Genomic DNA, 27,650 nt, shown 5'->3' with positions numbered 1-27,650 from the left:
ACAGTTTTTACCCTCAGGCGATCAGACTACTGAACAGTAGTGCTAAATGAATCACCTGAAACTAAGAAATGAAGGTGTTTTTGTTAGCTTACAATGAGCCCTTCATGTCTACATAGGGAGCGGCTCCTCTTCACGGAGTCCGTGTTGCTCCGCCATGTTTCTACAGTAGCCCAGAACAGACAAACCAAACACTGGCTCTAGAGAGAGCCTTTTACGTTTTTACGTTACCTGAAAGCCACCTTAGTTCTCAGACACCCTTGTGAAACTGCGATAACGAGAGACGCAGAGTGCAAAACTGTGGTACCGCCGGTCGCCATCTTGCTCCCGTTGATCCTAAAGTAGTGTTGTTATGGTAAGGATGGCCTCAGAGTGAGGTGATCGGCATTACCACGGTTTTGCACTTGGCGGCTCACGTTACCGCAGTCTTGGAAAGGGAGGAGTGAGCGGAGGGGTACTCAGTTGGTTGCAATCTGCAACCACACCACTGGATGTCGCCAAATCCTACACACTGTCCCTTTTAAATAATGAAATGATCATTGATGATTATTTTTCCGTCAATCGAGCAATCAGTCAATTGTTTGTTTACAAGAAAAACTCCACAGGGCACCTTTAATTTCCAGCCTTTTTTGCAATGAAACAGAAATGTACCATTGATGCACACATCCAGAGATGAGCCAAGTGAAAGGTATGGTGGCCCTGAGAGTCTTACACAACACATGGAAAAAGATAAAAGACAAATAAAGAAAATGTTTTCACCCATTCAACAACACATGTGCAACATTTAAAGAAAAATGCTGCAAATAAATAAAACATGGGAAAACCGACAGATTCACAATATGTGCTGTCAACACATATTCAGCATGAGAGAAAACATGCCTCAAATGCAGAAACACAAACAAATACAGAAAAAGACATTTGTATGTTTTCTTCAGTTTCAGTCTGTTGAGCTCTCAGGCCCAATGTAGAAAAGTGTGTTTACAAAGACCTGAGGAGATTCAAATTTAGGAATCAATATATTTTCTTAAACATAAAGATGCTTTTCACACGTCTTGTTTTTTTAGGAAAGTAAACCTGCTGGTCCAGCTCCAAGTTTCTGCTACCTGCTGTGTGGTAAGGAGAACTCAGTTGAACCCACCGATGAGCAAACTGTGTTCCCGCTTTACCTTCCTCCTTCCCAAGAAACCTTACGAGACATACTGCAGGTGAAAGGTTTCTCACGCACACACACATGCAGGTTAAAATGTGCTGCAGATTGTGATCTCCAACAGGTTGATCTCAAACTTTTTTTTTTTTTTCTTTTTCAGAGTGAACTTAAAACCTGTCGCTGTAGTTTTGTTGCCACTGTTCTGTACAAGAGGAAAATGCAGGTACTTTTTTTTTCTTATTCCTGAAAAATACTTTGACTTAAGAAGAAGACGATAAACACTGTGTCTTGTAGAGCTCTTCAGTCATCACTTTGAGATCATTTGAACCAACAAACTGATAAGATTGAGCTCTGACGTGGAGAGCAGCGCTCATATCGCTGTGTGTAGGACAGTGTGTGTGTGTGAGGTCCGGGCGTTTTTACCATTGATTGGTGAGACCTTTAAACTTTGACCAAGATGAGATAGCAGCTCAGTACAAAGTGGTGGACTTTGCCTCAAGCTCACGCCACTAAAACGCAGATACACTTTTTAATGTTGTTGTACTGGTAACCAGCAGCTTGTTGAATGAACAATCTCTTAAAAACTGTTTTCAGGTGATTTTTTTGGACAACTAATTTATGCTTTGTAAGCTTTTGTTATGTAATGCTTCCTTTTAAAGCCTTTTCTTTTCTAGGTCATTCTGTTTCTAAGTAATTCTGTTCTTTGTGTTTCTGTTTCAGAGCAGCGATGTAGGCCAGTGTGAGGTTTGGTTGGTGCTGACAGACCCCAGTCTTCAGGAGGAGCAGCCAGAGAGGCCGTGCAGGCGAACGGCGGCCCTGTGTGTGAGCACTTCCTGTGTGCTCACTTCCTCTGTCCTCGAAGCACTAAATTCCCCCTCCGTCTGTCGCATGTCATTCAGAGATGCCGTCAGAGAACATGGTAGAGCCTTTTTTGTGACCTGACACGCCATTCAACCATTATGTCATGAGGTGTTTTATCTTGTAGGACTGTGTGCACATGTCACCCTAACACCGGTGGAAAGTCACTAAGTACATTTACTCATGTACAATTCGGAGATACTTGTACTTTAGTATTTCCATGTTCTGCTATTTTATACTTCTACTTTGATACATTTCAGAGGAACATATTTTACTTTTTACTTCACTACATTTATCCGAGAGGTATAATTACTAGTTATTTGCAACGGTGGAAGAAGTAGTAAAACAATGTAAAAATACTCCATTACAAGTAAAAGTCCTGCATTTACAGTTCAACTTAAGTTAAAGTGAAACAGTATTATCCGCTTTATCAAAAGTAGAAGTGGTGGTCATGCAGTGATATGTCCCCTGTGACTAATACATTATTATGTATCACATTATTAGATTGTTAAATTGGCTAAATTTTTTATTTTTTTATGGGAACAATGGATGAAAAATGTGACAAAGTTAGAGAGAGTAAAGTGCTGCTTTCACACTAATGCATCAATATTAACAATCTAATGCCATATATAATATTACATCAGTAACAGGGAGTACTTTTGATACGTTAAAGGTATAATATGCAGCATTTTCCTTAAAAATGAATGTAAAGACTGATACAAAAACAATTCCTCTCAATCATAACTTGAAGTGTGTGGTTGTGTCTGTATCTACAGAGACCCTGCAGCCCTCTAGCTTTGTTTTCCCTTTTCTTCCTATTTTATTGCGTTTTGAACGTTTCTTGGCGTCAGCAAACAGCCTTCGGGTGTAATAACAGCGTGCAAGGTGTGCAACCCGTTCTCATTCCCAGGTTGTCAAATACCGCCGCTGTCACGCCCCTCGGCGTCCTGATACAAAGCGGCGGTATTTAACGACCAACGGATTGTTACATCGCTGTGTGTTTTTATGTGCCCCAGTGTTCCTGCTCTTCGTCTGTCTCCTCTGCTGTGTGCAGAGTGTACAGCTGTCGGTGAGCGGAGCCTGACACACACACAGAGCAGACAGGCCACAGCGACAGGATCAACAGCCCTTTCTCATTCACAAGGCGTCAAATATCTTTGTCACGGCCATCGGCGTGTGATGCCGCCGCACAAGAGACCCTTTAGCGTCTGTATGAGACGCACCAGGCTTTCCATTAACTACAATGTAAACCCATCTACGGCAATATTGATCGCTCAGGGAAAGTGCTCCAGGAGTGACTGTGGTGATGCACTAAGAGCAAAAGAGCCACACTAAGTGCGGGCAGGAGGGGAGGTGGATGGGTACAACAAACACAAGGCTTTCATCCAGGAGACAGCTGTTCGTGTCCCGTGTGTTAAGTTTCACTTTCACGTTACAATCAGCTGTTTGTTCGTGTCCTGTGTTAACAACATTCTGTTTCATTTTCAATTTACAAACGTAGTACTTTTAAGCCCAACCATGTAGTTTTTTCCTAAACCCAACTAAGTGGTTTTGTTGCTTAAACGTAAAGAAACGTATGTGATGAGTTGGGATGAAGTGTGTCCTTCGGCTGCATTCATTCAAAAACCTTCCCACCACAGGGTTGTGCGGCGGTGTGGGTTTGTTTATTTGGCTTTAGAACGTAACCGTCGTGAAACAATAATTTCTCTTATTCACTGCTTTGTTCTTGCTAACACCGCTCCCTCTCTTCAGTCACTCTCTAGCTCACTCGACCATCGCTGCTCTCTCCCTCTGGCTCGTTGAGCCGGAGAGGAGAGGCCAACTTTGAATGATGTGAGCTTACAAACGGCAACCGACAGTGCTACATAGTATACCTTTAAGTACAATTTGTTACATAATGCTTTTGTCATTAACGTAAAGGGAAACTCTACAGAGTTTACACTTTAAAGTATGGTTACAGGTCTTTGTGAGTACTACTGCATATGTGAAAAAAGGTTTTATGAAACCTTTCGTGGTTCCAGAGGGAGCTTCTTCCACCACCACACCCAAACTAGTCTGCTGGTTTGGGTACGAACACAATCACTATTCTAGTTTGATGCATATTTCCCTCGAAATAATATTTAAATTTCCAAATCCAGGTGTTCTCCAGTGTGTGGAGCAGTCGGTTGTTGAGATGTCAGTCACACAGTCGCTGTCTGAGCCTCAAGCAAAGACTCTGCCCCAACCTGTGAGACTGGATCCCCTGAGTCCTGAGATCACACCCAACTCCGTCTGCTCTCTCTCAGGTCAGTGTCCCCCCCCCCTTTCACTGAGCCCACATCTCAAGTGATTCCTGCAGAACATTCCCGATGTGTTGTTTTCCTCAGGGGAAGAAAACCACTTGTTTTTTTCATACACAAGTTTACAGCTCAGCAAGAGGCCTTGATGTGGCTTCAAGGCATCGCTTTCTGCTGTTTGTTATTCAGTGTCCTCAGGCTCAGTCATTGTTTGGGACCTTAGGAAATGAAAACACATGAAATTTGGTTGGATTCATGTCAATTCCCATGTCATTCTGTCATTGAAATCAGAAAGCCTGCTCCCCATAAGTATTTAAATTTCAGATGAGGGTGCAAAATTGTAGTGAAAATAAGTTACAGATTGAAGGAACGTAGCATTGTCCCTCCTTAAATCTCTGTTGCTAACATCAAATATGTTGGAAAAAACTTTTTTCTTATAGAAGAACTGATTGTAGGATCACTTAAAAGTACTTGTGAAATATTGCTTTGCTTTCTTTCAAATTATGTAAATTTAAAAAACAGCCTCAATCAGATAATAATCTGCATCTGTCGACTCTGTGTCACAGTTGAGGGCAAAGATCAAACTGTGAACGCTCTTGGTTCTGGCCCATCTGGCCGTACATGTTTGGTCAGGTGGCTGAAACAAAATAAAACAAACTTATTATCTTTTGGACTCATGCACAAATCGTATCTTCTGGAAATTACCGGTGGAAAAAGGCCCAGACCGGAATGTACAAGAGCAATTTATCAGTGTAAAATTCAGTATCTTATTTACATCCCTGTGTTTGTGTTTGTGGGGCAGCAGCTCTGGTTGTTAAGTAAGATGGCGTTTAGGCGGGGAGCTCTCTGCTGCGTTTATCACTGCCATCTCAGATAAAAATGAAAGGGATGTGTTTATCTCCAACACCCTGTCACAAACACACACAAACTTTGAAACCTGTGCGTAGATCATTTATCAGTTTCTTCTATTTAAGACGTCAATGTTTTTTCTTTTGGCATCCCCCAGTTGAAAATAACTTAAAAGTAAATTAAAGCCAAGTTGAAAGGTACATTGTGAATGGATGATTTTGCATGTTAATGTTAGATTTGAACACTTTCATATCTGCCTGCAGGTGTGATAGTTGGTGTGGATGAGAACACTGCTTATTCCTGGCCTGCCTGCAACCGCTGTGCAAGTGACAACTTAGAGATGTTAGCTGAAAGACCGTAAGTTTAATCAAAATTGCTTGATGTTCATGCAAACAAACATCATGGCAAATCAACTTTTATTGTTTTCTTTCCACAGTCAAAACTTCCACTGTGTGTCTTGTAAGTCGTCGGTGGAGAAGCCGGACACGAGGATTCAACTGGAAGTGTTCCTGAGTTCTTCGTTAAGTAATTGCACTTTGAAGGTCAAGGTGAGAACAGTGTTATCGGGTTTTAAGGTGAAACACTAAAGGCAAAAACATTGTTTTTTATGCACTGGCATTTTTTAGGTTTTGGGCTATTTTGCTTCCATAACATGTCTTCGTTCAGACAAGTGGAAAGAAAACATCCAATGTACACATTAATGTGTTTATTTTACAACTTTGTCTATTTGCTTCTGTAGATTTCTCCTAAATTCAACAAAAGTTAGCCTTACATAATGCCTCATTTGCATATTTAAACATAACATTTCAGAAAAAGTTTAAAGTTTCATAGTGGTATATATCTTGTTTTTTTTACCCTATTCACCTGTAGTGTCTTCAAAATATATAGATTTTTTTATCTTTAAAGGCTGTTTTCATAAAATGAGGTTCTTCTCAGACTCTGAGCCAGAATTTTCTGATTTATGGAGCGATAGAAAGAGATATCCAAAATTCCCTCTGTAAAAATTAGGGCTGTCAAAGTTAACGTGATAATAATGCGTTGACGCAAATTTGTTTTAACACCTTGATGATAATAATCACATGCGGTTTGGGACAAGTCATAGTCAAGTCAGCACACTGACACACTGACAGCTGTTGTTGCCTGTTGGGCTTGAGTTTGACATGTTATGATTTAAGCACATTTTTTATGCTAAATGCAGTACCTGTGAGGGTTTCTGGACAATATGTGTCATTGTTTTGTGTTGTTAATTGATTTACAATAATAAATATATACATACATTTGCATAAAGCAAGCATATTTGCCCACTCCCATGTTGATAAGAGTATTAAATACTTGACAAATCTCCCTTTAAGGTACATTTTGAACAGATAAAAGAGGTGTGAATAATCACGATTAATCATGGACAATCATGCAATTAATCGTGATTAAATATTTGTATCGATGGACAGCCTTAGTTAAAACATTTAACTCTAATATGTTAACAAAATGAAATAATAATTTTGAACCTGGCTTTATTCTGGAAATGTATGCAAATTAGCACATATTTGATAAGATAATGCCTCATTTACACCCTTAAAACTGCCTTTCAATACCAATATTTTGATGTCCACTGTATGGTGAATCAGGCTTAAAAAATGTAAATGCTTTAGGGCTGATCAAGTATTATTTTAAACGGTGTAGCTCACATGTATTTATAGGAATAGTTTAGCATTTGGGGAAATACGCTTATTCGCTTTCTTGCCGAGTAAGATGAGAAGCTCGATACCGCTCTCATGTCTGTAAATATGAAGCTACAGCCAACAAGTCGTGTCTAGAAGGTAACCCACAATTTGGGAAACTTTTGCAAGATGCTTAAGGCTAGGCATTGACCTTGAATGGTTAAGGTTTAAGATCGGACGTCGGGCAGCGAGTCTCGCGAGACTTTTTGCAATTTGCCTGTTACCTTCTAGACACGATCCAGCCAGCAGCCAGTCAGCTTAGCATAAGCGAAAGCCTGGCTCTGTCCAAAGATTAAAACCCAACCTACCAGCTCCTCTGTAGCTCAATAGTTAGCATGTTATATATCATTTGTTTAATCTGTACAAAAGCAGATGTGTAAAAACGATGATTTGCTGTTTTATGGGAAATTATGTGTCAGACTATTTCTTGGTTTGGACCAATAACTTTCTTGGAGTCTACCGGGTTCCTGGCAACTTCTCCCAGGCTGCTAGGCAGATTTAGTTACCTCTGAACAATGCCAGGCTAGCCGTTTCCCTCTGTTTCCAGTCTTTGTGCTAAGCTAAGCTAACTGGCTGCTTCACATTGTCGCTTGAGAGTGGTATTGATCTTCTCATCTAATTCTTGGCAAGAAAGCGAACAAGTATTTTTCCCGAAACAACGAATTATCGCTTTAAGCTAGAAAAAAAAGCTTAAGCAGCGAGGAGAATATGAAACAAATGTAATATCAGTAGTATGACAGTGCAAAAAAGCTGCAGAGTGGGTTCATAACATTTGACAAAACAAGCATCAGTCCTGTTGAAGTTTCCTTGAGCGAGACACTGAATCCTCCCCGGGACGTTCCTGCACATTATAAGGCTGAATAAATAAAATCCTTCACTGTGTGTGTGCATCTGCATGACAGCATTTGTATTATGTAAAAGCTGCCTGTGACTTCGTAATCAGAAAACGAAGTGAGTCAAACTGATAAAACTATCAGCGTTCGTCTTATCAGCCAACTGATATTCCAGCCCCTTCTATCAGTCTGTTACTCACCAGAGCACAGTGTGTATCAGGGCAGCATTTTCAGTTTTTCATTTACAACATTAAGACTATAATTAAAATGACATTAATGGCTCCGAAACTTTTCATCTCTCCCGACAGCTGCAGCCAAAGACGATCATGTCGATCCTGAACACTGCAGCACTGGAGGGCAATGAGGTAGGTTTGCTAATAGAAACTGTTACATAACTCTGGGCTGAACTGCTGGCTGCATTGATCCTCTGTCAATATGTCCTGAAAGCACTGTCATCCGTCCATGTCAGGGTGATAAAAAGCCTGTTCTGGACTGAACAAGAAAAATCCCTTAGTCATGCCTATCACTGAAGGAATTTGCTGCCAAAATGCTCATGTAATCTTCCACCCACCTCCTGTATTTAGTGATTGTTTTTAAGTTTGCATGCCATTTTTACATTATAATTAATGTCCTATACAACATGCAGGTGGTGGAGCTGTTCATAAGCTTTCAAATACAGCGTTATTTGCATTGTAGGCATTAATGCTGAACTCGTGAACTCCGAATAAATTCTTAGATCAACAGAAATACTGCTGACCAATGTCGGGAGTGCAAAGGTCAGGGCCTTGCAATGCACTCAAATATTCTTGCAGCATCAGCAGAGTTTAAAAAGTATTTTTTTCATGTGCATTTACGATGTTTTATAAAAAAAAGATGCCTAAAATGGTCGAAACAATTAGTAAATAAAGTGCGTTTCAGTTCCCAGGTTACGACGTGGAGAATGTCCTGGGAAAAGAGGTGGGCCCCCTAGCCGTTTACGTCCGAGTCGTCACCAGGAAACCTGCCCTCTGGATCGGCCTGGAAGAAATCTGCCTGTGAAGCTGTCAGGGCAAGTAGCTAATGATATCAATCCTCAGGCTTCAGTTGGCTCCAAGGATCTTTGCACACTAGGCCCTCGGCCGGAGCCAGTTCAGCCTCCTCTCCAACCCCCCTTCTGGAGGCCTCCCTGTGACAGCTTGAGGCTGTGCTGAAGTGAACAGCCTGCGAAAGAAGACAAGGTCTTGTTTGTGTTAATGATATGTGATCCTGTGGGCCAGGAGTTGACAGCCCAAGGGTAGACCAGTGGCATGCAGTCTGTCAAAGCAGCACACGTGGTTTCATCAACTTTGGACTTTTTTTTTTAAAGTGGTCTTTTTTCCCTCAACTCATCTACCTCTTTATATTTAAGATTACTGACTGTGTCAATAAAGTTGTATTTTTTGCTGACTCTACTTTTTCTATTTCCTGTTGCATTTTTCTCTCACTTCTTCTATACCAAACTCACACTCCCTCAACATGCAATGACTTACTCACAGACTCACAGGATATTTTCTTGCACCTTTTCAGCAATTTTTATTATAGATTCCATAAACAAAAATGTTTTCCAAGGTTTTTCATACAAACTATATAAAAGATCATGCTCTGGCTCTTATTACAAAGTTTGGAATTATATAAAAACATGTACCATTATAACATCATAATAAATGCAGTGGTAAAAATAATTTAATACAGACAAAAAAAAAATCCCACAAAAAATATGGCAGCAAACATCATATATATATTTTTTTTCCAGTGCCATTATGGTAAGCTTAAAAATACATCTGGTACAGATGGTATAAAAAAAGTCTTTTTTTGAGGTATGTCTCCCTAGAAGCTCAGTTCATATAGAGTATAATGCATCATCACCGGCTCAATGCACTTGTGGAGCCCACAAAGTTGGAGTTGTGAGAGTTGGTGTTGGGCATCTGCTTGAAGAAATCTCTGAGCCCGGACAGCTCTCTGCTTAGCTGCTCGATCGTTTTGTGAAGTCTGTCATTATCAGAGCTCAGTTCAAGCAACTTGTGCTGCATATCCATGTTGCGCCTCTTGGCTTTGTCTCTGCTTTTCCTCACTGCGATATTATTCCTCTCTCGCCTCTGCCGGTACTCCGAGCTGTACCTGTCCACCTTCTTGCCCTTCTCTCTGCCCATCTTGCGCGGTGAATACTTGGCTGAGGAGCCGCTGGAACTGGAGAGAGGCTCCGGGGTGGTTGGAGGAGTTGGTTGCCCTGCAGAGAGGAGACTCACAGAGGTCTGAGCACAACTCTCAATCTGGGAAGGCAGAGGTGAAGACATGTCGCTGTCACTCCAGTCGGACTCCTGCTTGATGGGCGCACTAAACGCCACTTTAACCATCCCCATGCCTTCCTTCCTCTCTGCAGCCGCGTACGAGGCCGACAGCTGCTGCATGTCTCCGGGCATCATGTTGTAGAAATCCGCCTTCTCCTGCTTCACAGTGTTGAACAGGTCGAGGAAGAGCTCGTCGTTGCACAGCTCCAGTGTCGGCACCGCAGTCATGGACTCGATGTACTGGCTGAAGTCGATGGCGCTCTCGTCGTCGTACATGGCAGTAGCAGGAGGAGCGACTGCGGTGCTCAGCTCCACCATGGTGGTTCCAGCTCCACCGACCTCGTCGCCTCTGCTGCCCGGCTTGCAGACGCCCTGCTGCGGCTGCGTCTGCTGCGGTAGAGCGCTCAGCTTGGAGGTCTCGTAGAAGTTAGCAGGCTCCATCGCCCAACTCATGTTGCATCGTGGAGACACGCAGTGAGAGTCCAGGCTGTATATGTCACACATGAACACTGGTTGACTTCTTCCACGTGGGTTTTTAAAGGATATATAAAGGTGTTATTATGACCCCACAGGTGTGCGTGACAGCTCAGGTAACTTCACTGTCTCTCTCTATAATAGTAATCTATGCACCCTTTTGTTGTTGTTGTTGTTTTCTATGTCTGGGTCCTGTCATCGACAACACTTGACACTTCTCTGGGGCAGCTGGACTTTCGCGCAGTGTTTTTGTATCGTTGCCCCATGTGACGTCACACGCTCTCCGCCCTCTCACGAGCCAGTCATGTCTAAAAGGACACCACGTGGTGTTGGTTCACTTCCCATTTGAGGAGAGAGAGGGGCGTGCGTGTTGCTCGTGATGCCACCCACCTTTTTTTTTACTACAGATAGTATGAATGGTGCACAGTTGTTTACATCCTGCAGGCTCTGGGAGTTTGGGGTTCAATCTAATTTGTCACCAGCGCTATTATAATGTCTGTTGATGGAGGAAGTATTCAGACTGATTTACTTTAAGAAAAAGTAGTGATATTACACTGTAAAAAGTACTCCATTACAAAGTAAAAGCATTTAAAGTAGAGAAGTTTTATCAGCAAAATGTACTTTAAGTATCAAAACTAAAAATGACTCATAATGCAGAATGTGTTACAGTATATATTATATTATACTGGATCATTATTGCTGATGCATTAACATATACTCTAAGAGGTACTTTCATGTTATAACTACTTTATATACTGCTGGGTAGTTTAAACTGTAAAATCTTAATCTGAAAAGTAACTAGCTGTAAAATACATCTAGTGGAGAAAAAGTACAATATTTCCATCTGAAATGTAGTGAAGTATAAGTATAAAGTAGCAGAGAATGACAATTCTCTTGTAAAGTACCTCATAAACGTACTTAAGTACAGTACTTTCCACCATTGGTTTTAAAAGTGGTCAAATATACAAAATAGTATGTGATAAAAGTGATGCTGTGGAGGGTAAAACACCAAAAACAAAGGCAACATACCTACTTGTTTAGGCTCTCATTACATTCATAACTTAGAATACCAAGTACTATCATACTGATGTACATAATTAAGTATTCAGACTAATTTACTCAAGTAAAAGTAACAATATTACACTGTAAAAGTGCTCAATTACAAAGTAAAAGCATTCAAAATTTAAATTACAGAAGTTTTATCAGCAAAATGTACTTAAAATATCAAAACTAAAAATGACTCATAATGCAGAATGTGTTACAGTATATTATTATTATATTACTGGATCATTATTGCTGATGCATTAACATAAGTGGTACTTTCATGTTAGTTAGATAGATAGATAGATAGATAGATAGTTAGACAGATAGATAGTAACTTTATTGATCCTGAGGGAAATTCAAGTTTCCAGCGTCACAGTTCCATAGTGCAAAAACATGTTAGTAAAAAGGGAGTAAAAAAGTTAGTAGTACAAAGTACAAAAAAATATACGAGATATAAAAATACAAGGAGATGAAGAAAACTGTTAAAACTGAATATATAGTGCAGGGTAACAGCTGTGATACACGACTATTAAAAAAAGCGAATATAGTTCAGAAGAGACTGTTAAAAATGAGTATAGTGCAGTGTAACGCCAGTAGCTTAGTCTATGAAAGTGCACTGTGTGTTGTACTACTTTATATACTGCTGGGTAGTTTAATCTGTAACAGTTCTTCAACATTTTAAGTAATAACTGATCACATGTTTTGTTTGTAAAATCTTAATCTGAAAAGTAACTAGCTGTAAAATACATGTAGTGGAGTAAAAAGTACAATATTTCCATCTGAAATGTAGTGAAGTATAAGTATATATTAGCAGAGAATGACAATTCTCTTGTAAAGTACCTCACAAACGTACTTAAGTACAGTACTTTCCACCATTGGTTTTAAAAGTGGTCGAATATACAAAATAGTATGTGATAAAAGTGATGCTGGGTAAAACAACAAAAACAAAGGCAACATACCTACTTGTTTAGGCTCTCATTACATCCATAACTTAAAGAGCAACACATTCTCATTCCATCATATGCTGAGGCTTTGTCAGACCCCTCTGCGTCACTTTTCGGTCCCAATCAACATATGCTTAATGTTGTGAGTTAAACAAAAACATTTGTTTAGGATTAGACCACAAAACCACTTAGTCAGGTTTAGGAAAACTATTATGTTTGTAAAGTGAAAATGACACTGAACGTTGTGAACACGGGACACAAACAAGCATTTAATATTGACGCGGATGGGTTTACATTGTAGTTAATGGAAAGCCCGGTGCGTCTCATACTGCCGCTAAAGGGTGCCTTGTGCGTCGGTATCACACGCCGAGGGCCGTGACAAAGCGTCGGTATTTGACACCCTGGGAATGAGAAAGGGCTGTAAAATACAAAGTACTATCATGCTGATGTACTTTATGAAGACAGTTGACCATTCAGTTAAGAGGATATTAACTGATTTTCTGAATCAACTTTATTGGTCATGTATGTTGACACTAGAGCTGGAGCCATTAATTGATGTTGTTTGTAGCTCTCAGTTTACCTACTTTATAGACAGAGAGTAAATTTACAGAGGGATACAAAACCGGAAACACACCAAGATTACAAGCTTAACAAATAAGCAAACTTAAACATATACATGCAAACTAACTATCTACAGGTCAAATTGTTACTGTGAGCTGAACATGCAGGCTTATGGTCCAGATAGATGCAGGAATAGATATTGTATAGATAGTTTCTCTATATACAGAGGTGGTTAATGTGCATATGTTGAGAGTATACGACAAATACAGTCTACCTACTAGACTAATAGTAGCAGTATCTCTATACTCTAGGCTATGTTCATTCATGTTTAGGTTACCAAAACCCTTATTTACCCAGTCATCACAAGTTGCTAACATAATTACACTTTATTATAACAATAATATTTGATTATAGATAGATTGATACATAGAGTACTTTATTAATCTCAAAGGGAAATCGCACAACACATTTATTAGTCATGTATAAAACTATGAAACAGTGAATGTGGCAGCCGTCAATATTCTGCATATGTACCATTTTATTGCACTGACTAATGTTTACATGGTGAATTGGAGGTGGTTGATGGTACCTCCTTAAGGGACACATGTACTGACAGTTCTCGGAAATGCTCCTGTTTTCCCCCTCAGGAAGTGTGCTGTACTTTTCCTCTACTAAAGCCCTGTTTCAAATGGAAATTGCGCCACATGGTGTTCAATGAACGTATACCCGCAGGATAAAGTAAGTAAACAATACTTCATAGATATTTATCACCAAAGAAATGCATAATTAGATAAAACACAGGTGTCACTAATTATATTCAAGTTGTTTTCCTCACACTGCTCATTTGGCAACGAAGATGAGGATTTGATCCACTCACTCTTTAAAATGTCTATTCTGAGTAGATATTTCTCTACTTATCTTGACTACTTTAACCTGATATAACCTGATTGGAATTGATTTATTCCCAGCATTATCAAACATCTGTGCCTTCTTGGAAAGTTTCAAACTTGTTTGTTGAAAATAAACCGCAGACTATATATATATATATATATTTTTTCAATATTATATTTATTGTTTTTTGTTTATTTTGAAACAACAGAACAAACATTCACAAACGTCCCCAATAATATAATTCTCGCTGCAAAGAAACTTAACAAACCTAAACAAATAAAAAGAATATACACCAGTAAACAAAAAAAAAATTAAAAAATAAAATAAAATAAAAATATATTTATATATACATATATATATATATATATACACTGTATACATATATACATACATACATACATATATACGCACACGCAGTATATACACATACAAAAACACATATACATATAATCAATAAAACAATAATGTGACTGTATTTGTTAGACCTTTCTTAAAAAATGTGTTTCATCCTAGGATAAAAGCATATCAAAAATATTTATATTTTGGATAAAAAATATATGCACCACGATGAGATAGGCCATGTGATAGGGCTGGGCGATAGGGAAAAAAAAATCAAATATCACAATATTTTTGACCAAATACCTTGATATTGATATTCCGATGATATTGTAGGGTTGACTATTGGTGCTTTTACAAAATATTTACACAATGAGATTTTTGATAAATAACCATCAGTAATGTGGATATAATGACTAAGTGGGTAAAGACAAATAATAGAAAAGTCTGGTAAGTTAAAAAAAATTACATTACTGTAATGCAGCCTTAAAAACCAGGAAACGACAACACTTATGACATATTACAATATCCATGATCTAAAACAATATAATGTCTCATATCATGATATAATATTGATATATTGCCCAGCCCTACTATGTGAGCCTATTATTTCTTTGTCTTTCATTTACATGTAATAAAGCAAGGATGAAACCCATTAGACAATGTTTTAATAGTTATTTATTTATATTTATATCTAATTATGAATTACCTATTCTCGGTTGTCATTTTAATTTATTATTTTTTTTAATTTATAAATATTTTTTTCATGCCATGCTACTGTTTACTTTTGTATTTGTGTATTGTGAAGTGTTTCAATAAAGAAAATGTAGGAAAAAAAAGGTAATTTATTTTTGGACCAAACCAAATCAGTTTGGGGGTAATAATCAATATTAAGTCACGCGTAGGAAACACAGATCGTATCTTAAATATAATATAGAGAAATACTTGTAATTTAATTTGTATATCACGCTATTTGTGTTATTTATTAAGATATTTTATTATGTTTATTCAAGTCGCAACGACTGAAACTCAACATGAACCCCCCTCTGCAGTGAAGGAATCGGCCGGAAGGAAAACGATGATCCTGGCATGCTATTGGTCCAAAGTTCCCCGCGAAAATTACGTCACTCGCAGTTTCGCGCCATATCTGCAGCACTTGGACGTACACACAAGAAGAGGTAAGAATACACTTCATTTGACCAACTTATTTCCTTTCAATCTATTAATCGTGTTGATTGAATCACATTTTCAGTTATACACATATTTGTTTGATTGTGCAACAACTTCTAAGCTCACTTTTCAGTGTTAAATCAGGTCAAACAGCTCAGTAAGTTTCATCTTATTGTTTCCTCTGCAGCCACATGTCAAATGGTGGTTATTATCAAGTGACCTAAAACCTTCAATATAAGAAGCAAAAGCACAATAAAAAGTAATTTAACAATAATTTTACACATAAAGAAGTAGCAGCATGGTGTGCTCAAGTATAAAAGTTTAAGTAAACTTAAAGCTATTCTACTGAGGTATTGGAAGTTAAGATATGTGAAGAAAGGTATTTTAACTAAGTGGTCCCAGGTAACTGTTTCATTATACTTTTATGTAATTTAAACTAGCTGTATATAATATTTCATTATATGTTTTGCATGTAAAGTGTTGATCTTCAGAGTAACTATTGAGTAAAAACAGTGGAGTAAATTATGACAAAATGGAAATATTAAACCACAGTATTAGTAAACAAAACCTACAATCAGCATCAAATAAATGAGAAAAATAACAAGTTCACTAAATGACAAAGGTTATTACAATAAAACAACACTATTTGGGACTCTAAAGGACAAGTCCACACTTTCACAATTTAGCTAAACATCAGAGCCCTCAAAGGTTACCAAGTGAATAAACCAGAAAGTATCAAACATATCTGATCTTGGATTCACTGAGGATTATATTTAGCAGGTGTTGTGTTTTACGAAAGTGGAACAAAAAAGGGACAAACAAAATGTCCATATTGCTCTTTTTTATTTACAGGCCCTGCTTGGCTGAGCAGACTAATCTAAACACAATAATAACCTAGTAAACAAAACAACACGGAGGACAGGAAAGCATTAGAAAAATGTTGAAATACAGTTTTCTATAAATCCAGTAGATCCACCTGCAACAGTCAGACTTGTAAAATATTGTGGCTGCACAAAACAAACTCACTCAAAGTGAGGCTATTTTCCTCCCTGGTCTCCAACGGAAAACAAGCACAGTCGAACAAACCACCTCGACTTTCTTTGGCTGTCAGTTGCCAGATGGTTGAATCCATCCACAGGTGTTATTCTAAAAACCCAACCTGAGAAAGTGCAGTTCTTGTTTTTTATAAATACTGTGGCAGCCGTTCTTTTAGTTAAAAAAATATTTAAATAATTAACTTGAATCTATTTTTCATCTTCAGATATCCCAGCAGCCATGTCTTCCCCAACATCGACTCCTGGTGGCCGCAAGCGAGACAGAAACACCAACCCTTCCACACGTACGTTCATGTGTCCTAAAATGAAACGCTTTGTTCATCAGTTACTTATGAGTTCAGCTGCTGTGCCACTGAGATGATGCATGATTGTTTGTGTACAGTTATGAACTTGTCTCTGTGTCTTGTGTACCGTCAGCCAGCAGCGAGGGCCCCACCTCGCCTCCCTCTCAGCGGCGCAGAGGCCACGACTCCTCCGCCGCCGACCTGATGCCGATGCCCACCTCCCCGGCCACCGACATGCTCAGTCCAGCAGCGCCTCAGGACACTTCTCTGTTCTCCAGTCCTCGACCCTCAGGTACACAACCACACACAGTGTTCCAAATTTAAGTTTGTTTTTATTTATTCATCACACTTAATGCAAAAAAACATACAACTCGGAGGAGATGCACATATAATTACACTTTTGTTTTAACACCATTCTTTTGTTTTCATGTCTGTTCTAAACATTGTTTAAGAGACACTTCTTCATTAGTAATACTAAGGTTCAGATAACATAAACATGAGCAGCACACATCAAACATCTTACCTCTCATTTTACCAATGAACCAACCCCTGTAACTGCAGCATTAACCAAACAATAAACAGATGTGATAGGAATAGAATTACAAATAAATTCAATAAAATAAGTAAAGTAAGAAAAGGGAAACAAAGGTGACTAGAGGTCTGGCATCTTGCTGTGATTTTTCTCCATGATAAAGACATGTTTTACCCTGTTCCTTCATTGCGCTTTGCTGGGGGGTTGTGGCTTCAACCAGGAAACCGTTATCCTTTTTATTTGCTATTAAAAGCAGTAAATTAATTAAATCTCTATCGGTCATATTATCAGGAAGAATAACTGAAAAGTGCTGGATCCAAAGTTAAGTTAATACCCAACACCTGTTTTGAACGTTTACTACAGAATTCAAGGAGCTTTGGGCAATCTCAAATTATGAATGAAGTCCCACATCAGTCCACAACCCCTCCAACATCCTTCAGATGTATTACTACATTTTGAAGTGATAGATGGAGTGAAGATTTTTCTTCAGATTTAAGTCTATGGCCAGTTTATCCAAATGAAACACAGGGATGTTTTAATTTTCTTTGTTTTGTAACAGTCCTACCCAATGAAGTGGACATGAGCTCCCCTCTGATGTACGGGACCCCCAGCTCCAGGGTTGAAGGTACCCCTCGCAGTGGAGTGCGTGGCACGCCGGCCAGACAGCGTCCTGATCTGGGGTCAGTCAGTAAGGCTCCACAAGTCGATCTTCAGTCTGAGCCGGTCAGTGGACGAGTCCAGAATATTATTTACATTATGTTGGTCATTTATTGTGATGCATGAAATCTTTTAGACTTATTAAAGTTAATAAGGATGATGAACTTAAAACCACATTAGTTAACACTCTTTTCACCTTTTTCTTTCCGCAGCCGAGTGCTGATGGCGCCGTAGCCAGCGAGCCAAGCGCAGGCCAGAGACTGGTGATCTGGGGGACTGACGTCAACGTTGGGACCTGCAAGGAGAAGTTTCAGGTATGAAATCTTACATTTCAGCTATTGTAAGATATTCCCCATTCTAAGTTAGAGGAGTTAATTGTTTGTGTGCTTTGCGTCACTTTGCTTTCAGAGGTTCCTGCAGAGGTTCATCGCCCCGACCTCCACTGAAGACGAGAACGCTGGTCTGGACCTGAACGAGCCTTTATACATGCAGAAGCTGGAAGAGGTAGTGCACCTTATTTATCTGTTTATTTCATTGTGGTCTGTGGTTCGATTTAGGCCAATTTATACTTTGATTTATTCATGTGTATTTTCATCCATGTTTGCCTTTATTATACAGGAAATGAGGGGGAGAGATTGAGGGCACCCCGCACAGTGATGATTAAGTCTCACAGGAAATCTCAGCTTTTAAGTCTGTCTTAAATATGAATATTTCTCCTGTTTTGTCTCACAGATCAGTGTTGTTGGAGATCCAGTCCTGAATGTGAATTGTCTGCATGTGCAGTCCTTTGATGCAGAACTTTACAGGCAGCTCGTCTGCTACCCACAGGTAATGTCCTATGTTTTATAATTACCTCATGTGCATTACAAAGTCAGTTTGGACAATTTTGATCCCAAAACTTTCCTGCACCATGTAGAGCTGCAACAATTAATCGATTAGTTTTCAACTATTAAATTCATCACTAACTTTTTTTGATGACCGAATCATTGTTTTGAGTAATTTTTTAAGGGTAAGAGGTACTTTGGGGTAAAAATTCTCTGATTCCAGTTTCTTAAATGTGAATATTTTCTGGTTTCTTTACTCCTCTATGACAGTAAACTAAATATCTTTTGAGTTGTGGACAAAACAAGACATTTGAGGCTGTCACCTTGAGCTTTGGGAAACACTAGATGGACATTTTTCACCATTTTCTAACATTTGATCATAATACAAACATGAGAGAATTCATGAATAACTTACACATATTGTTATACTTTTAACATTAGAATGTTGTAAGCATCTGTTTTCAGCATCTTTGTCTCGCTGTTAAAGTTTAAATTGCACTTTATTTCTCTGGTGTCTGTCTGAGAGTATAGCGATGCTAATAAGTGAGTCATTTGTTCCGTTTTGCAGGAAGTCATCCCAACCTTCGACATGGCAGTCAATGAGCTTTTCTTTGAGCGTTTCCCAGACTCCATCCTGGAGTTCCAGATCCAAGTCCGCCCCTACAACGCCGTGAAAACCAGAAACATGAGGAACCTGAACCCAGAAGGTGTGTGAATTCATTCAGCCAGCCCATGTGAAGTGGAATCACACTCTATTAGGGTTACCGTACCACGATGTTTCATCCCATATTTAGAGTGGGATTTTTTTGCGAATATTGTTCCACGCTTTGCTAAAATGTGAGGTATCAGCTCCGGGCTAAAGCGTCTGTGTGCCTTATGTGTTGCCTCCCCTCAGACATCGATCAGCTGATCACCATCAGCGGCATGGTGATTCGCACCTCGCAGCTCATCCCCGAGATGCAGGAGGCGTTCTTCCAGTGCCAGGTGTGCGCCTTCAGCTCCCGTGTGGAGGTGGATCGCGGTCGCATCGCCGAGCCGGCTGTGTGCCGCAACTGCAACACCACCCACAGCCTGGCGCTCGTTCACAATCGCTCAGTCTTTTCAGACAAACAGATGGTGAGAGTTTCGACAGGATTGATAATGGGGGCAGATTGCTCTACACCTAAATCCCAGAATATGTTGAGTGGTAATTAGTGACGTGTCGCTGTCGAGGTCATGACATCTGTTCATTCATCGATCTTGTTTTTACAACAGGTCAAAATTCAAGAGTCTCCTGATGACATGCCGGCTGGTCAGACGCCTCACACAACTATTGTCTATGCTCACAATGACCTGGTTGATAAAGTGCAGCCAGGAGACCGCATAAACATCACCGGTAAGACTTCCTACATCTCTGCTGCTAGGGCAGCAGCAAATGAGTATTTTCATTATTGATTAACCTGCCTGTTATTTTATTTTCTATTATCGTTTGGTCTATAAAATGCCACAAAAGAGCCAAAAGGGTCCAACAAGCTGCCCAAAATCCATAAAAAATCAGTGTTTAGTGATTTAAAACAGCAAATCCTCACAAATGAGAAGCTGGAGCTAAAGAATATTTCAATTTTTGTGCTTGAAAAATGACTTAAAACAATTGATTATCTTATTAGAATTGTTACATATTAGCTTTCTGGCAGTAGACCAGCTGTTTAGGCTCTAATATATTCTATGAAATGTGATAAAATTGTGAAAAATGACATAATTGTATATAATCCCAATATAACATTTTCAAATTTCTTCTTTTGTCAGTCATAGACATCTTAACAGCTTCCCATATGTCCCCGCAGGTGTCTACAGAGCAGTCCCGATGCGCGCCAACCCCCGTCAGAGCAACGTGAAGTCGGTGTACAAGACTCACATCGACGCCATCCACTTCCGTAAGACAGACGAGAAGCGCCTGCACGGTTTGGACGAGGATACCGAACAGAAGCTCTTCACCGAAGACCGAGTGCAGACCCTGAAGGAGCTGGCAGCCAAGCCAGACGTCTACGAACGCCTCTCCTCAGCCCTCGCGCCCAGCATCTACGAGCATGAGGACATCAAGAAGGTGTGTGAATGGATGCTAGCCAGAAACATGAGCGTTAACCTGTACGAGCACCCAGTAACGAGAGTAATCGCTACACCAACTCTCTCACTGATTTGCCAATAACACTCTGATTATTGCATTTAATTTTTCCAACATGCATTTTGAGAAAAGACAACAGAAATCTGAGACGCTTAACAACATTATTGACTCCATTATCCGAGCTGAACTAGTTCTCTCCAGCTGCCTCACTGGGACACGTTGAGGAAATCTTGTTTCACCTCTGCTTTTCCTGCTATAACCAGTTGAAACGTCTTTTTAACGTCACTAGAATCATTAATCATCATTCATATTATTAGTCACGCTGGTGTGTTTTCAGCTGTGGGCAAGTCAATTTAAGGTTGAGAAGAAATCCAGTTAATGAGGCGTTTTACACCCAAATTAAGATAATGAGATAAAGTTGATAACGTAAGTATAATGATGTATCGCTTGAATCGGAGTTAATGCGCTCCTGACAGAATGAAATACCATCATTTTAATGGCCGTAGATACGGCTTCAGGCCCTCTCAGGCAGAGCAAAGAGAAAAAAGGTATATTAAAACCCTTTGAGTCCACACTGAGTAGGAGGCAATCATGAAACCAGACCGATTACACCGGTCATATTTCCTGAGTTTCAAACCTTTTCTCTTATCTGTAATCTGACATTATTTAGGATACGCAATCTGTCCATTTCCCGGAGACAAAGTCTGGAAAAGCCGGCACTCGTGTGGTTTAAAAAAAAAAAAGCAAAAGAATGGCCTCATCTCTTGACCGCTGACTCGTTCATCAGAGGTTTTATGTTGTGCGATACTGTATCGATTCTCCAAAAAACAAATCGATCTTTCGGAGGTTGTAGCGGGTTAAAGGTTAGAGTGAAGATACTGGCATCATATGAAACTTGAAAAACCTAAGGAATCTATTGGTACCAACCATGTCATACTAGCTTGTCGCGAAGGAGGCTAAATAAAGCTCCAAAACTTGCGCTAAATTTTGGCGAGGAAAAACTGCCATGGCCATTTTCAAAGGGGTCCCTTGACCTCTGACCTCAAGATATGTGAATGAAAATGGGTTCTATGGGTACCCACGAGTCTCCCCTTTACCGACATGCCCACTTTATGCTAATCACATGCAGTTTGGGGCAATTTGCATGCAGTATAAATATGTTTTTTTGCCTATTCTAAAACGGTGTGTTCTTTATACTATGACAGTTTACAGATTTTAAAAATCGCAATATATCACCTTGCTTACAATATCGCAATATATTGAATCGTTTCCCCAGTATCATGATACGTATCGTATCGCCAGTTTCTAGCCAATACACAGCCCTATTCATCAGAGCATGTATGATAGCAGTGAGCTCTTTTTTTTAAAAGACATATCCTGCAATCAACAAGAAAACAGTTGCACCTGTTCACCTGTGACAATATCCACAAGAGGAAGAAATTAGACAAATTTAAATAAGAAAATATAATAGGATGAAACAATGGAGATATAGGAGTGAGAAAGGTCTTTGAGTTGTTAATGTCATTAGTTCAGTTGGTTTGAATGATCAAAGAAGTTGTTGTGCAGTCTTTACTGAAGCCTTACATTATGTTACGATAACCAATATCCTAGGAGATGACTATTGAGTATTGATTTCCCTCTCTGTTGGTTCCAGGGCATTTTGCTGCAGCTGTTCGGCGGCACCCGTAAAGACTTCAGTCAGACCGGCCGGGGCAACTTCCGTGCAGATTTGAACATCCTGCTCTGCGGAGACCCCGGCACCAGTAAGTCCCAGCTGCTGCAGTACGTCTTCAACCTGGTGCCGCGCGGCCAGTACACGTCGGGGAAGGGCTCCAGCGCCGTGGGTCTCACCGCCTACGTGATGAAGGACCCGGAGACCAGGCAGCTGGTCCTGCAGACCGGAGCTCTGGTGCTGAGCGACAACGGCATCTGCTGCATCGACGAGTTCGACAAAATGAGTGACAGCACGCGCTCCGTGCTGCACGAGGTCATGGAGCAGCAGACCCTCTCTATTGCCAAGGTGTGTTTGACAACATTTTAAACAAGTATAGGCAGATGTGATGAAATGTTTTTAAGTTACAGAAGTTCTCACTCTGTTTTTTTTGTCTGTCTACAGGCTGGAATTATTTGCCAGCTGAACGCCCGTACCTCTGTGTTGGCCGCCGCTAACCCCATTGAATCTCAGTGGAACCCCAAAAAGACCACGATTGAGAACATTCAGCTGCCTCACACACTGCTGTCCAGGTGAGTCAGCATCAGTCAGCACCATCGCACTGAAACACCACTTAAAATGTTGCTAAAAATGTGGGTAGTTTTTACAAATTGGCAGCATTTGTCAGCAGTAAGAGAAGTCTGGCAATCAGCACTTTGATACAGTGTGAGTTTTCAGTTCAGACGGATAAATTAACCCAATAATGGCTTCTGTCCGACTACAGTATTGTGGTACTTAAAAAAAAAAAAAAAACACATGTATAACTTACGTTTGTATAGTTCGGTGTTTGCCGTTTCAATCGCAACCGCTGCAGCTTCCTTGCCCGCCATTTATCACAAGTTTGAAATAGGTTGGTGGCTCCTCCCCTTCCGCTACGTAGTAAAGATGGCGACCGTTTAGGGTGAGAAGTGTCCCACACTCAACATCCGGGTACTTAGAGTGCACTGCATATTGACATACTTCTCTGTGTGAACGCGCTTATGCACTCAAATTAGCAAGTGTAAGTACGGAAGGACATAAAATGAGACACAGCGTAGGTGAGTCGATCAGCATAATGGGTCAATACAGTAAAAAGTCAAATGAGGAACAGCCTTAAAGTTGTCAATCGAACCCTTTTGGTCCAGCATCTTTGACATTGCCTCAAGTCATTACCTCTAATCTAAAGCTAAATCCTTCACTAATCATCCTCTGCTCATTTTAAATAACAGTGACCCTCTGCAACTCAGAAACTCCTTCTGTTTTCCACTCATTACAGCAAAAAGAAATAATACTCCCATATTGGAAAAAAACTCCCTACTGTTAAAAATGTGTCAGGTTGACTTAATACCTCACATATACACACAAGCTCTAAAGGCAACCTCTTAATTAGTACCTTGCAGCTTGAAATGAGAAGGCTCTGTATTTTACGTCTTTGTAATATTTCACAGTATCATAGAAATGTGATTAATAGCACATTCAGGCATGTTATGGTGTCTAGTCTCTTTGTTGCCTTTTTTCTTTTCCTGCATTATTATTACTGCTCTTATTGTAACTTAACTGACTGAATGTCACGCAGATACTTGAATAACATCCTTTTAGCTTTACAATTCTCAAGGCCTTTACACAAACAACAAGAAAATGCGATATACTCGCCTGCAAATATTATATGTCCAGGGCCTTTTATTGTGAAAGGTAAGAATAGAAGTGGATCTGATCTACGCTGCCTTTGTCAAGGTTGAAAGGAGTAATAAAGTTTGCTGTCCCGGTTCAGGCTACGGAGTGTCTGTGTTGTCGTTTCATAAGTAAAGGCGCAACTCAACCCGTTCCGCACAACTTGATTGGTTGATGCCTTTAGCTCAGAAAAAAGACGTTTTTTCAGACGCGTAATATTCACATTCTGTGTGAAGTACTCATGACAAAAACAGCAGTTTGAAAAATATATTGACGTGACAATTAATCGCACAAAAAGGTGTGTAAAGGCCTTTAAACTGAGCAACAACTGAATAATTTGTCTTAGATGAAGAAAACGGCTCAATAAAAAGCTCAGGTAAACATTGATAAAGAGGAACTACAGTGTATTACAGTTTATTACAGTATACAGGACATCAAACCTCATCCTTTTTTCGGTATGTCTTTATGGTTTTGTTTCTCAGTTGTCACATTACTGTTTTTTTAACATCCTGCTCCCATCAGGTTCGACCTCATCTTCCTGATGCTGGATCCCCAAGACGAGGCTTACGACCGCCGGCTGGCCCACCACCTGGTGGCGCTGTACTACCAGAGCGAGGAGCAGATTGAGGAGGAGTACCTGGACATGGCTGTGTTGAGGGACTACATCGCATATGCACGGACGTACATCACTCCGAGGCTGTGTGAGGAGGCCAGCCAGGCTCTCATTGAGGTTTGTTTTCCACAATTTATGTACATCATGTTGAATATTTGCAGAAAGCTTTGCCTAATAACATAACAGTCCAGTAATATTAGTTAGACATCAGCTCTCGACTGACCTTGTGCACGCCGGTCCTCAGGCTTACGTAGACATGAGGAAGATCGGCAGCGGTCGGGGGATGGTGTCCGCCTACCCCAGACAGCTGGAGTCCCTGATCCGCCTGGCAGAGGCCCACGCCAAGGTGCGCTTCTCCGAGAAGGTGGAGACCATCGACGTGGAGGAGGCCAAGCGTCTGCACAGAGAGGCTCTCAAACAGTCGGCCACTGACCCCAGAACAGGATTCGTCGACATCTCTATTCTCACAACAGGTATGCACCTCGTGAATATTAATGTTTTGGATGCATTTAGAATAATAGCAACTATTTATGGAGGTCATGACACTGGGTAAGAATTAATACTAAAAGGAACACTCCCATCCAAAATCTTCTTCTTATCAAATACTGGTCTTGGTAGTTTTGTGACCGTATATCGGAGCTGCTTGATAATTGTTTCATTTTTCTTCAAGCAAAAGTGAGAAACATGTACTGGTTCCAGCCTCTCAAATGCGAAAATGTGCTGTTTTTTCTTCATGTAATGTGATAGAAAACTGAATATCTTGGGGTTATGAACTGTTGGTCGATAAAAAGAAGCAATTTGAAGATGTAATCTTGGCTGCGTCCGAAATCGCATACTGTGCACTACGTACCCAGTATGTGTACCATCAACGAACATGTTTTTGTGTGAATAAACAGCAGTGTGTATCTTTTCGGACACACTCAACTGTAATTTACGTCGTCACGCCCTGAGAGCCTCCTTGCCGCTTGGAGATGTGTAACCATGGTAACCCGTGGCAACCTCATGTGACCAAAAAACGATGATTTGTCAGAATCAAAGTCTGAACTAATGTTTTGAAATATAGGCTGCCTAGCAAAGTGAAATCTTGCTGTACTATACTTATACTTTCACTCAAATTGAAGTGTTATTGACGTCTGTTGTGAAAGTTATCGTCACTACCGCATTGCATTGTGGGATATTTATGCCGCCGTAGTGTTCAGCATTGCATACTGTAACATTTCACAGGAAATAGTACGTACTATTCATCCTAAAAAATCTCACATACTGTTTTCGCGTACTAAATATTACGTCAGTATGGAACGGACGCTCACCTTGAGTTTCCAGGGTATTATGTTGCATTTTACTATTTTCTAGGGCTGTCCTCGGCCAAAGAAATTCTTAGTCGACTAACTCTCATACGATTTTGTCAACTAATTGATTAGTTGATATAACTGACAGATCTGTGAAACTGAGTTTCTCCACTTAAAATCTTGTGTTTACCAGATATGTGCTCATAAGTTTCTAAGAAATAAGTCATTCAGCATGAAAAAGGCATAAAAAAACAACTAATGGACTAATGAAACCTTAGTCGACTGAGACCAAAATGACTAATAGGAGGCAGGCCTACTATTTTCTGACATTTTATAGAACACTTGCTTAATGCAAAATAAACTTCAGATAAATAGACAATGAAAATAATCATTAGTTGCAGTCCGACGGTTTATTTGAGTGTATTAATTTGTGACTCCAGGTATGAGTGCCACCGCCCGCAAGCGCAAGGAGGAGGTCGCCCAAGCCCTGAAGAAACTGATCCAGGCCAAAGGAAAGACGCCAGCCATGAAATACATGCAGCTGCTTGATGATCTCAGAGGACAGTCTGAAACTGTAAATATGTTTATATTTTTGCCTTTAATTGTACTACCTTTTGAAATCAATTCAAAATTAATTATATATACATTGTCCATTTTTATCAACGCCACCACTTTCTTTAATGACTTCCCCCCGTTGTCACGTTGTTTTCAGGCAATCACTAAGGAGCTGTTCGACGAGGCGCTCCGAGCCCTGGCTGACGAGGATTACCTGACAGTCACTGGAAAGACCGTTCGTCTCCTCGCCTAAGGAACACCCTGCAATTATGTACAGTCCTTAATTTTATATCCTATCCTGTTTCGACCTCTTTCTCTCGTGCTGTAAAAATATTTTGTATAATAGAACCACCATGTGTTTTCTGGCCGTATTAGATGTTTGAATATCCTGCAATTTAGAGACGCAATTCAGAACAACCGTGATACTCATGCAAACTTTTGTATCCTGTTGTGGTTAAAAAAAAAAAAAGAAACAAAACACATACTAGCAATTAATAGAGCTAATATTTGAAAGTGCTTGTATTTCATGTTTGTCTGTTTTCAAGTAACGCTCTTGCTGATTTTGTGTTCTGTTATGGTAAAAAGCTCTTTTGTTCCAGCTTGTACATTGTAATGAGTTGAGTCAGTCTCTTATTGTTTCCACAGAGATGAATTGTCCTTGTAGCTCACATTGACTACTTGTTAAAAGATGGAAAATAAAATGTTGCTCACTGAAAATGCTTGGATTTTTTTTTTTATTCAGCAGTGGTAAGTTGAATTCAATTCCAGTGTTCCCATTATGTTATCCTAAATGTTGAAATCAAATGTATCTGCATTGCACTGTGGCAGTAGTTGGTTAGACAGGGGTATGTGAATGATATTAGCTGACAGGAAGTAAGCATGGACCCAAGCTGTTGCCTAGCAATGCAATTCTGTTGAAGAAAGAATTGAACAGCAGACAGTATGAGAAAAATTAAGCATTTTTTTAACATTAAA

At 39.9% G+C, this 27,650-nt stretch overlaps 3 protein-coding genes across 6 annotated transcripts in view; 2 read left to right on the top strand and 1 right to left on the bottom strand.

Moving 5' to 3' along the window:
- Positions 1–9,108, top strand: part of spidr (scaffold protein involved in DNA repair) — a 42,623-nt gene extending 33,515 nt beyond the window's left edge. For all 3 annotated transcript variants that reach the window (XM_037787097.1, XM_037787094.1, XM_037787093.1), the window contains exons 13-20: positions 1,062–1,202; positions 1,305–1,367; positions 1,865–2,063; positions 4,141–4,287; positions 5,391–5,484; positions 5,564–5,675; positions 7,987–8,043; positions 8,597–9,108. In XM_037787097.1, the coding sequence (XP_037643025.1) occupies positions 1,062–1,202; positions 1,305–1,367; positions 1,865–2,063; positions 4,141–4,287; positions 5,391–5,484; positions 5,564–5,675; positions 7,987–8,043; positions 8,597–8,716 (933 nt within the window). In that variant the 3' untranslated portion in view covers positions 8,717–9,108. The remainder of the gene's footprint in view (positions 1–1,061; positions 1,203–1,304; positions 1,368–1,864; positions 2,064–4,140; positions 4,288–5,390; positions 5,485–5,563; positions 5,676–7,986; positions 8,044–8,596) is intronic.
- Positions 9,109–9,202: 94 nt separating this feature from the next.
- On the bottom strand, positions 9,203–10,686 carry cebpd (CCAAT enhancer binding protein delta). The gene has a single exon (XM_037787098.1). The coding sequence runs from the start codon at positions 10,486–10,488 to the stop codon at positions 9,559–9,561; it is 930 nt and encodes a 309-aa protein (XP_037643026.1). The 5' UTR covers positions 10,489–10,686; the 3' UTR covers positions 9,203–9,558.
- A 4,611-nt stretch (positions 10,687–15,297) lies between these two features.
- Positions 15,298–27,392, top strand: mcm4 (minichromosome maintenance complex component 4). Of its 2 annotated transcripts, none has more exons than XM_037788532.1 (17): positions 15,298–15,412; positions 16,666–16,743; positions 16,877–17,035; positions 17,835–17,998; positions 18,145–18,246; positions 18,341–18,436; positions 18,665–18,760; positions 19,325–19,463; positions 19,652–19,872; positions 20,011–20,131; positions 20,580–20,839; positions 22,512–22,877; positions 22,974–23,101; positions 24,741–24,948; positions 25,076–25,304; positions 26,561–26,694; positions 26,833–27,392. In XM_037788532.1, the coding sequence occupies exons 1-17, from the start codon at positions 15,313–15,315 to the stop codon at positions 26,926–26,928; spliced, it is 2,697 nt and encodes an 898-aa protein (XP_037644460.1). In that variant the 5' UTR covers positions 15,298–15,312; the 3' UTR covers positions 26,929–27,392. The 2 variants fall into 2 exon arrangements, with proteins under 2 accessions (XP_037644460.1, XP_037644461.1); XM_037788533.1 differs by lacking the exon at positions 15,298–15,412 and adding an exon at positions 15,431–15,561.
- Positions 27,393–27,650: the final 258 nt, after the last annotated feature.

Source organism: Sebastes umbrosus, chromosome 12 (assembly GCF_015220745.1).
Source record: "Sebastes umbrosus isolate fSebUmb1 chromosome 12, fSebUmb1.pri, whole genome shotgun sequence".
Classification (NCBI taxonomy): Eukaryota; Metazoa; Chordata; class Actinopteri; order Perciformes; family Sebastidae; genus Sebastes; species Sebastes umbrosus.
Note: the sequence above shows the minus strand (reverse complement) of the source record. Positions and strands in the feature narration are given on the sequence as shown.

Bases quoted from the DNA above. Each gene is read 5' to 3' on its own strand.
- cebpd (XM_037787098.1), bottom strand. From the start codon at position 10,488: ATGTGTGACATATACAGCCTGGACTCTCACTGCGTGTCTCCACGATGC.
- mcm4 (XM_037788532.1), top strand. From the start codon at position 15,313: ATGATCCTGGCATGCTATTGGTCCAAAGTTCCCCGCGAAAATTACGTC. The intron at 18,247-18,340 runs GTATGAAATCTT...CTTTGCTTTCAG, and splicing joins CCTGCAAGGAGAAGTTTCAG to AGGTTCCTGCAGAGGTTCAT. The intron at 19,464-19,651 runs GTGTGTGAATTC...GCCTCCCCTCAG, and splicing joins GAGGAACCTGAACCCAGAAG to ACATCGATCAGCTGATCACC.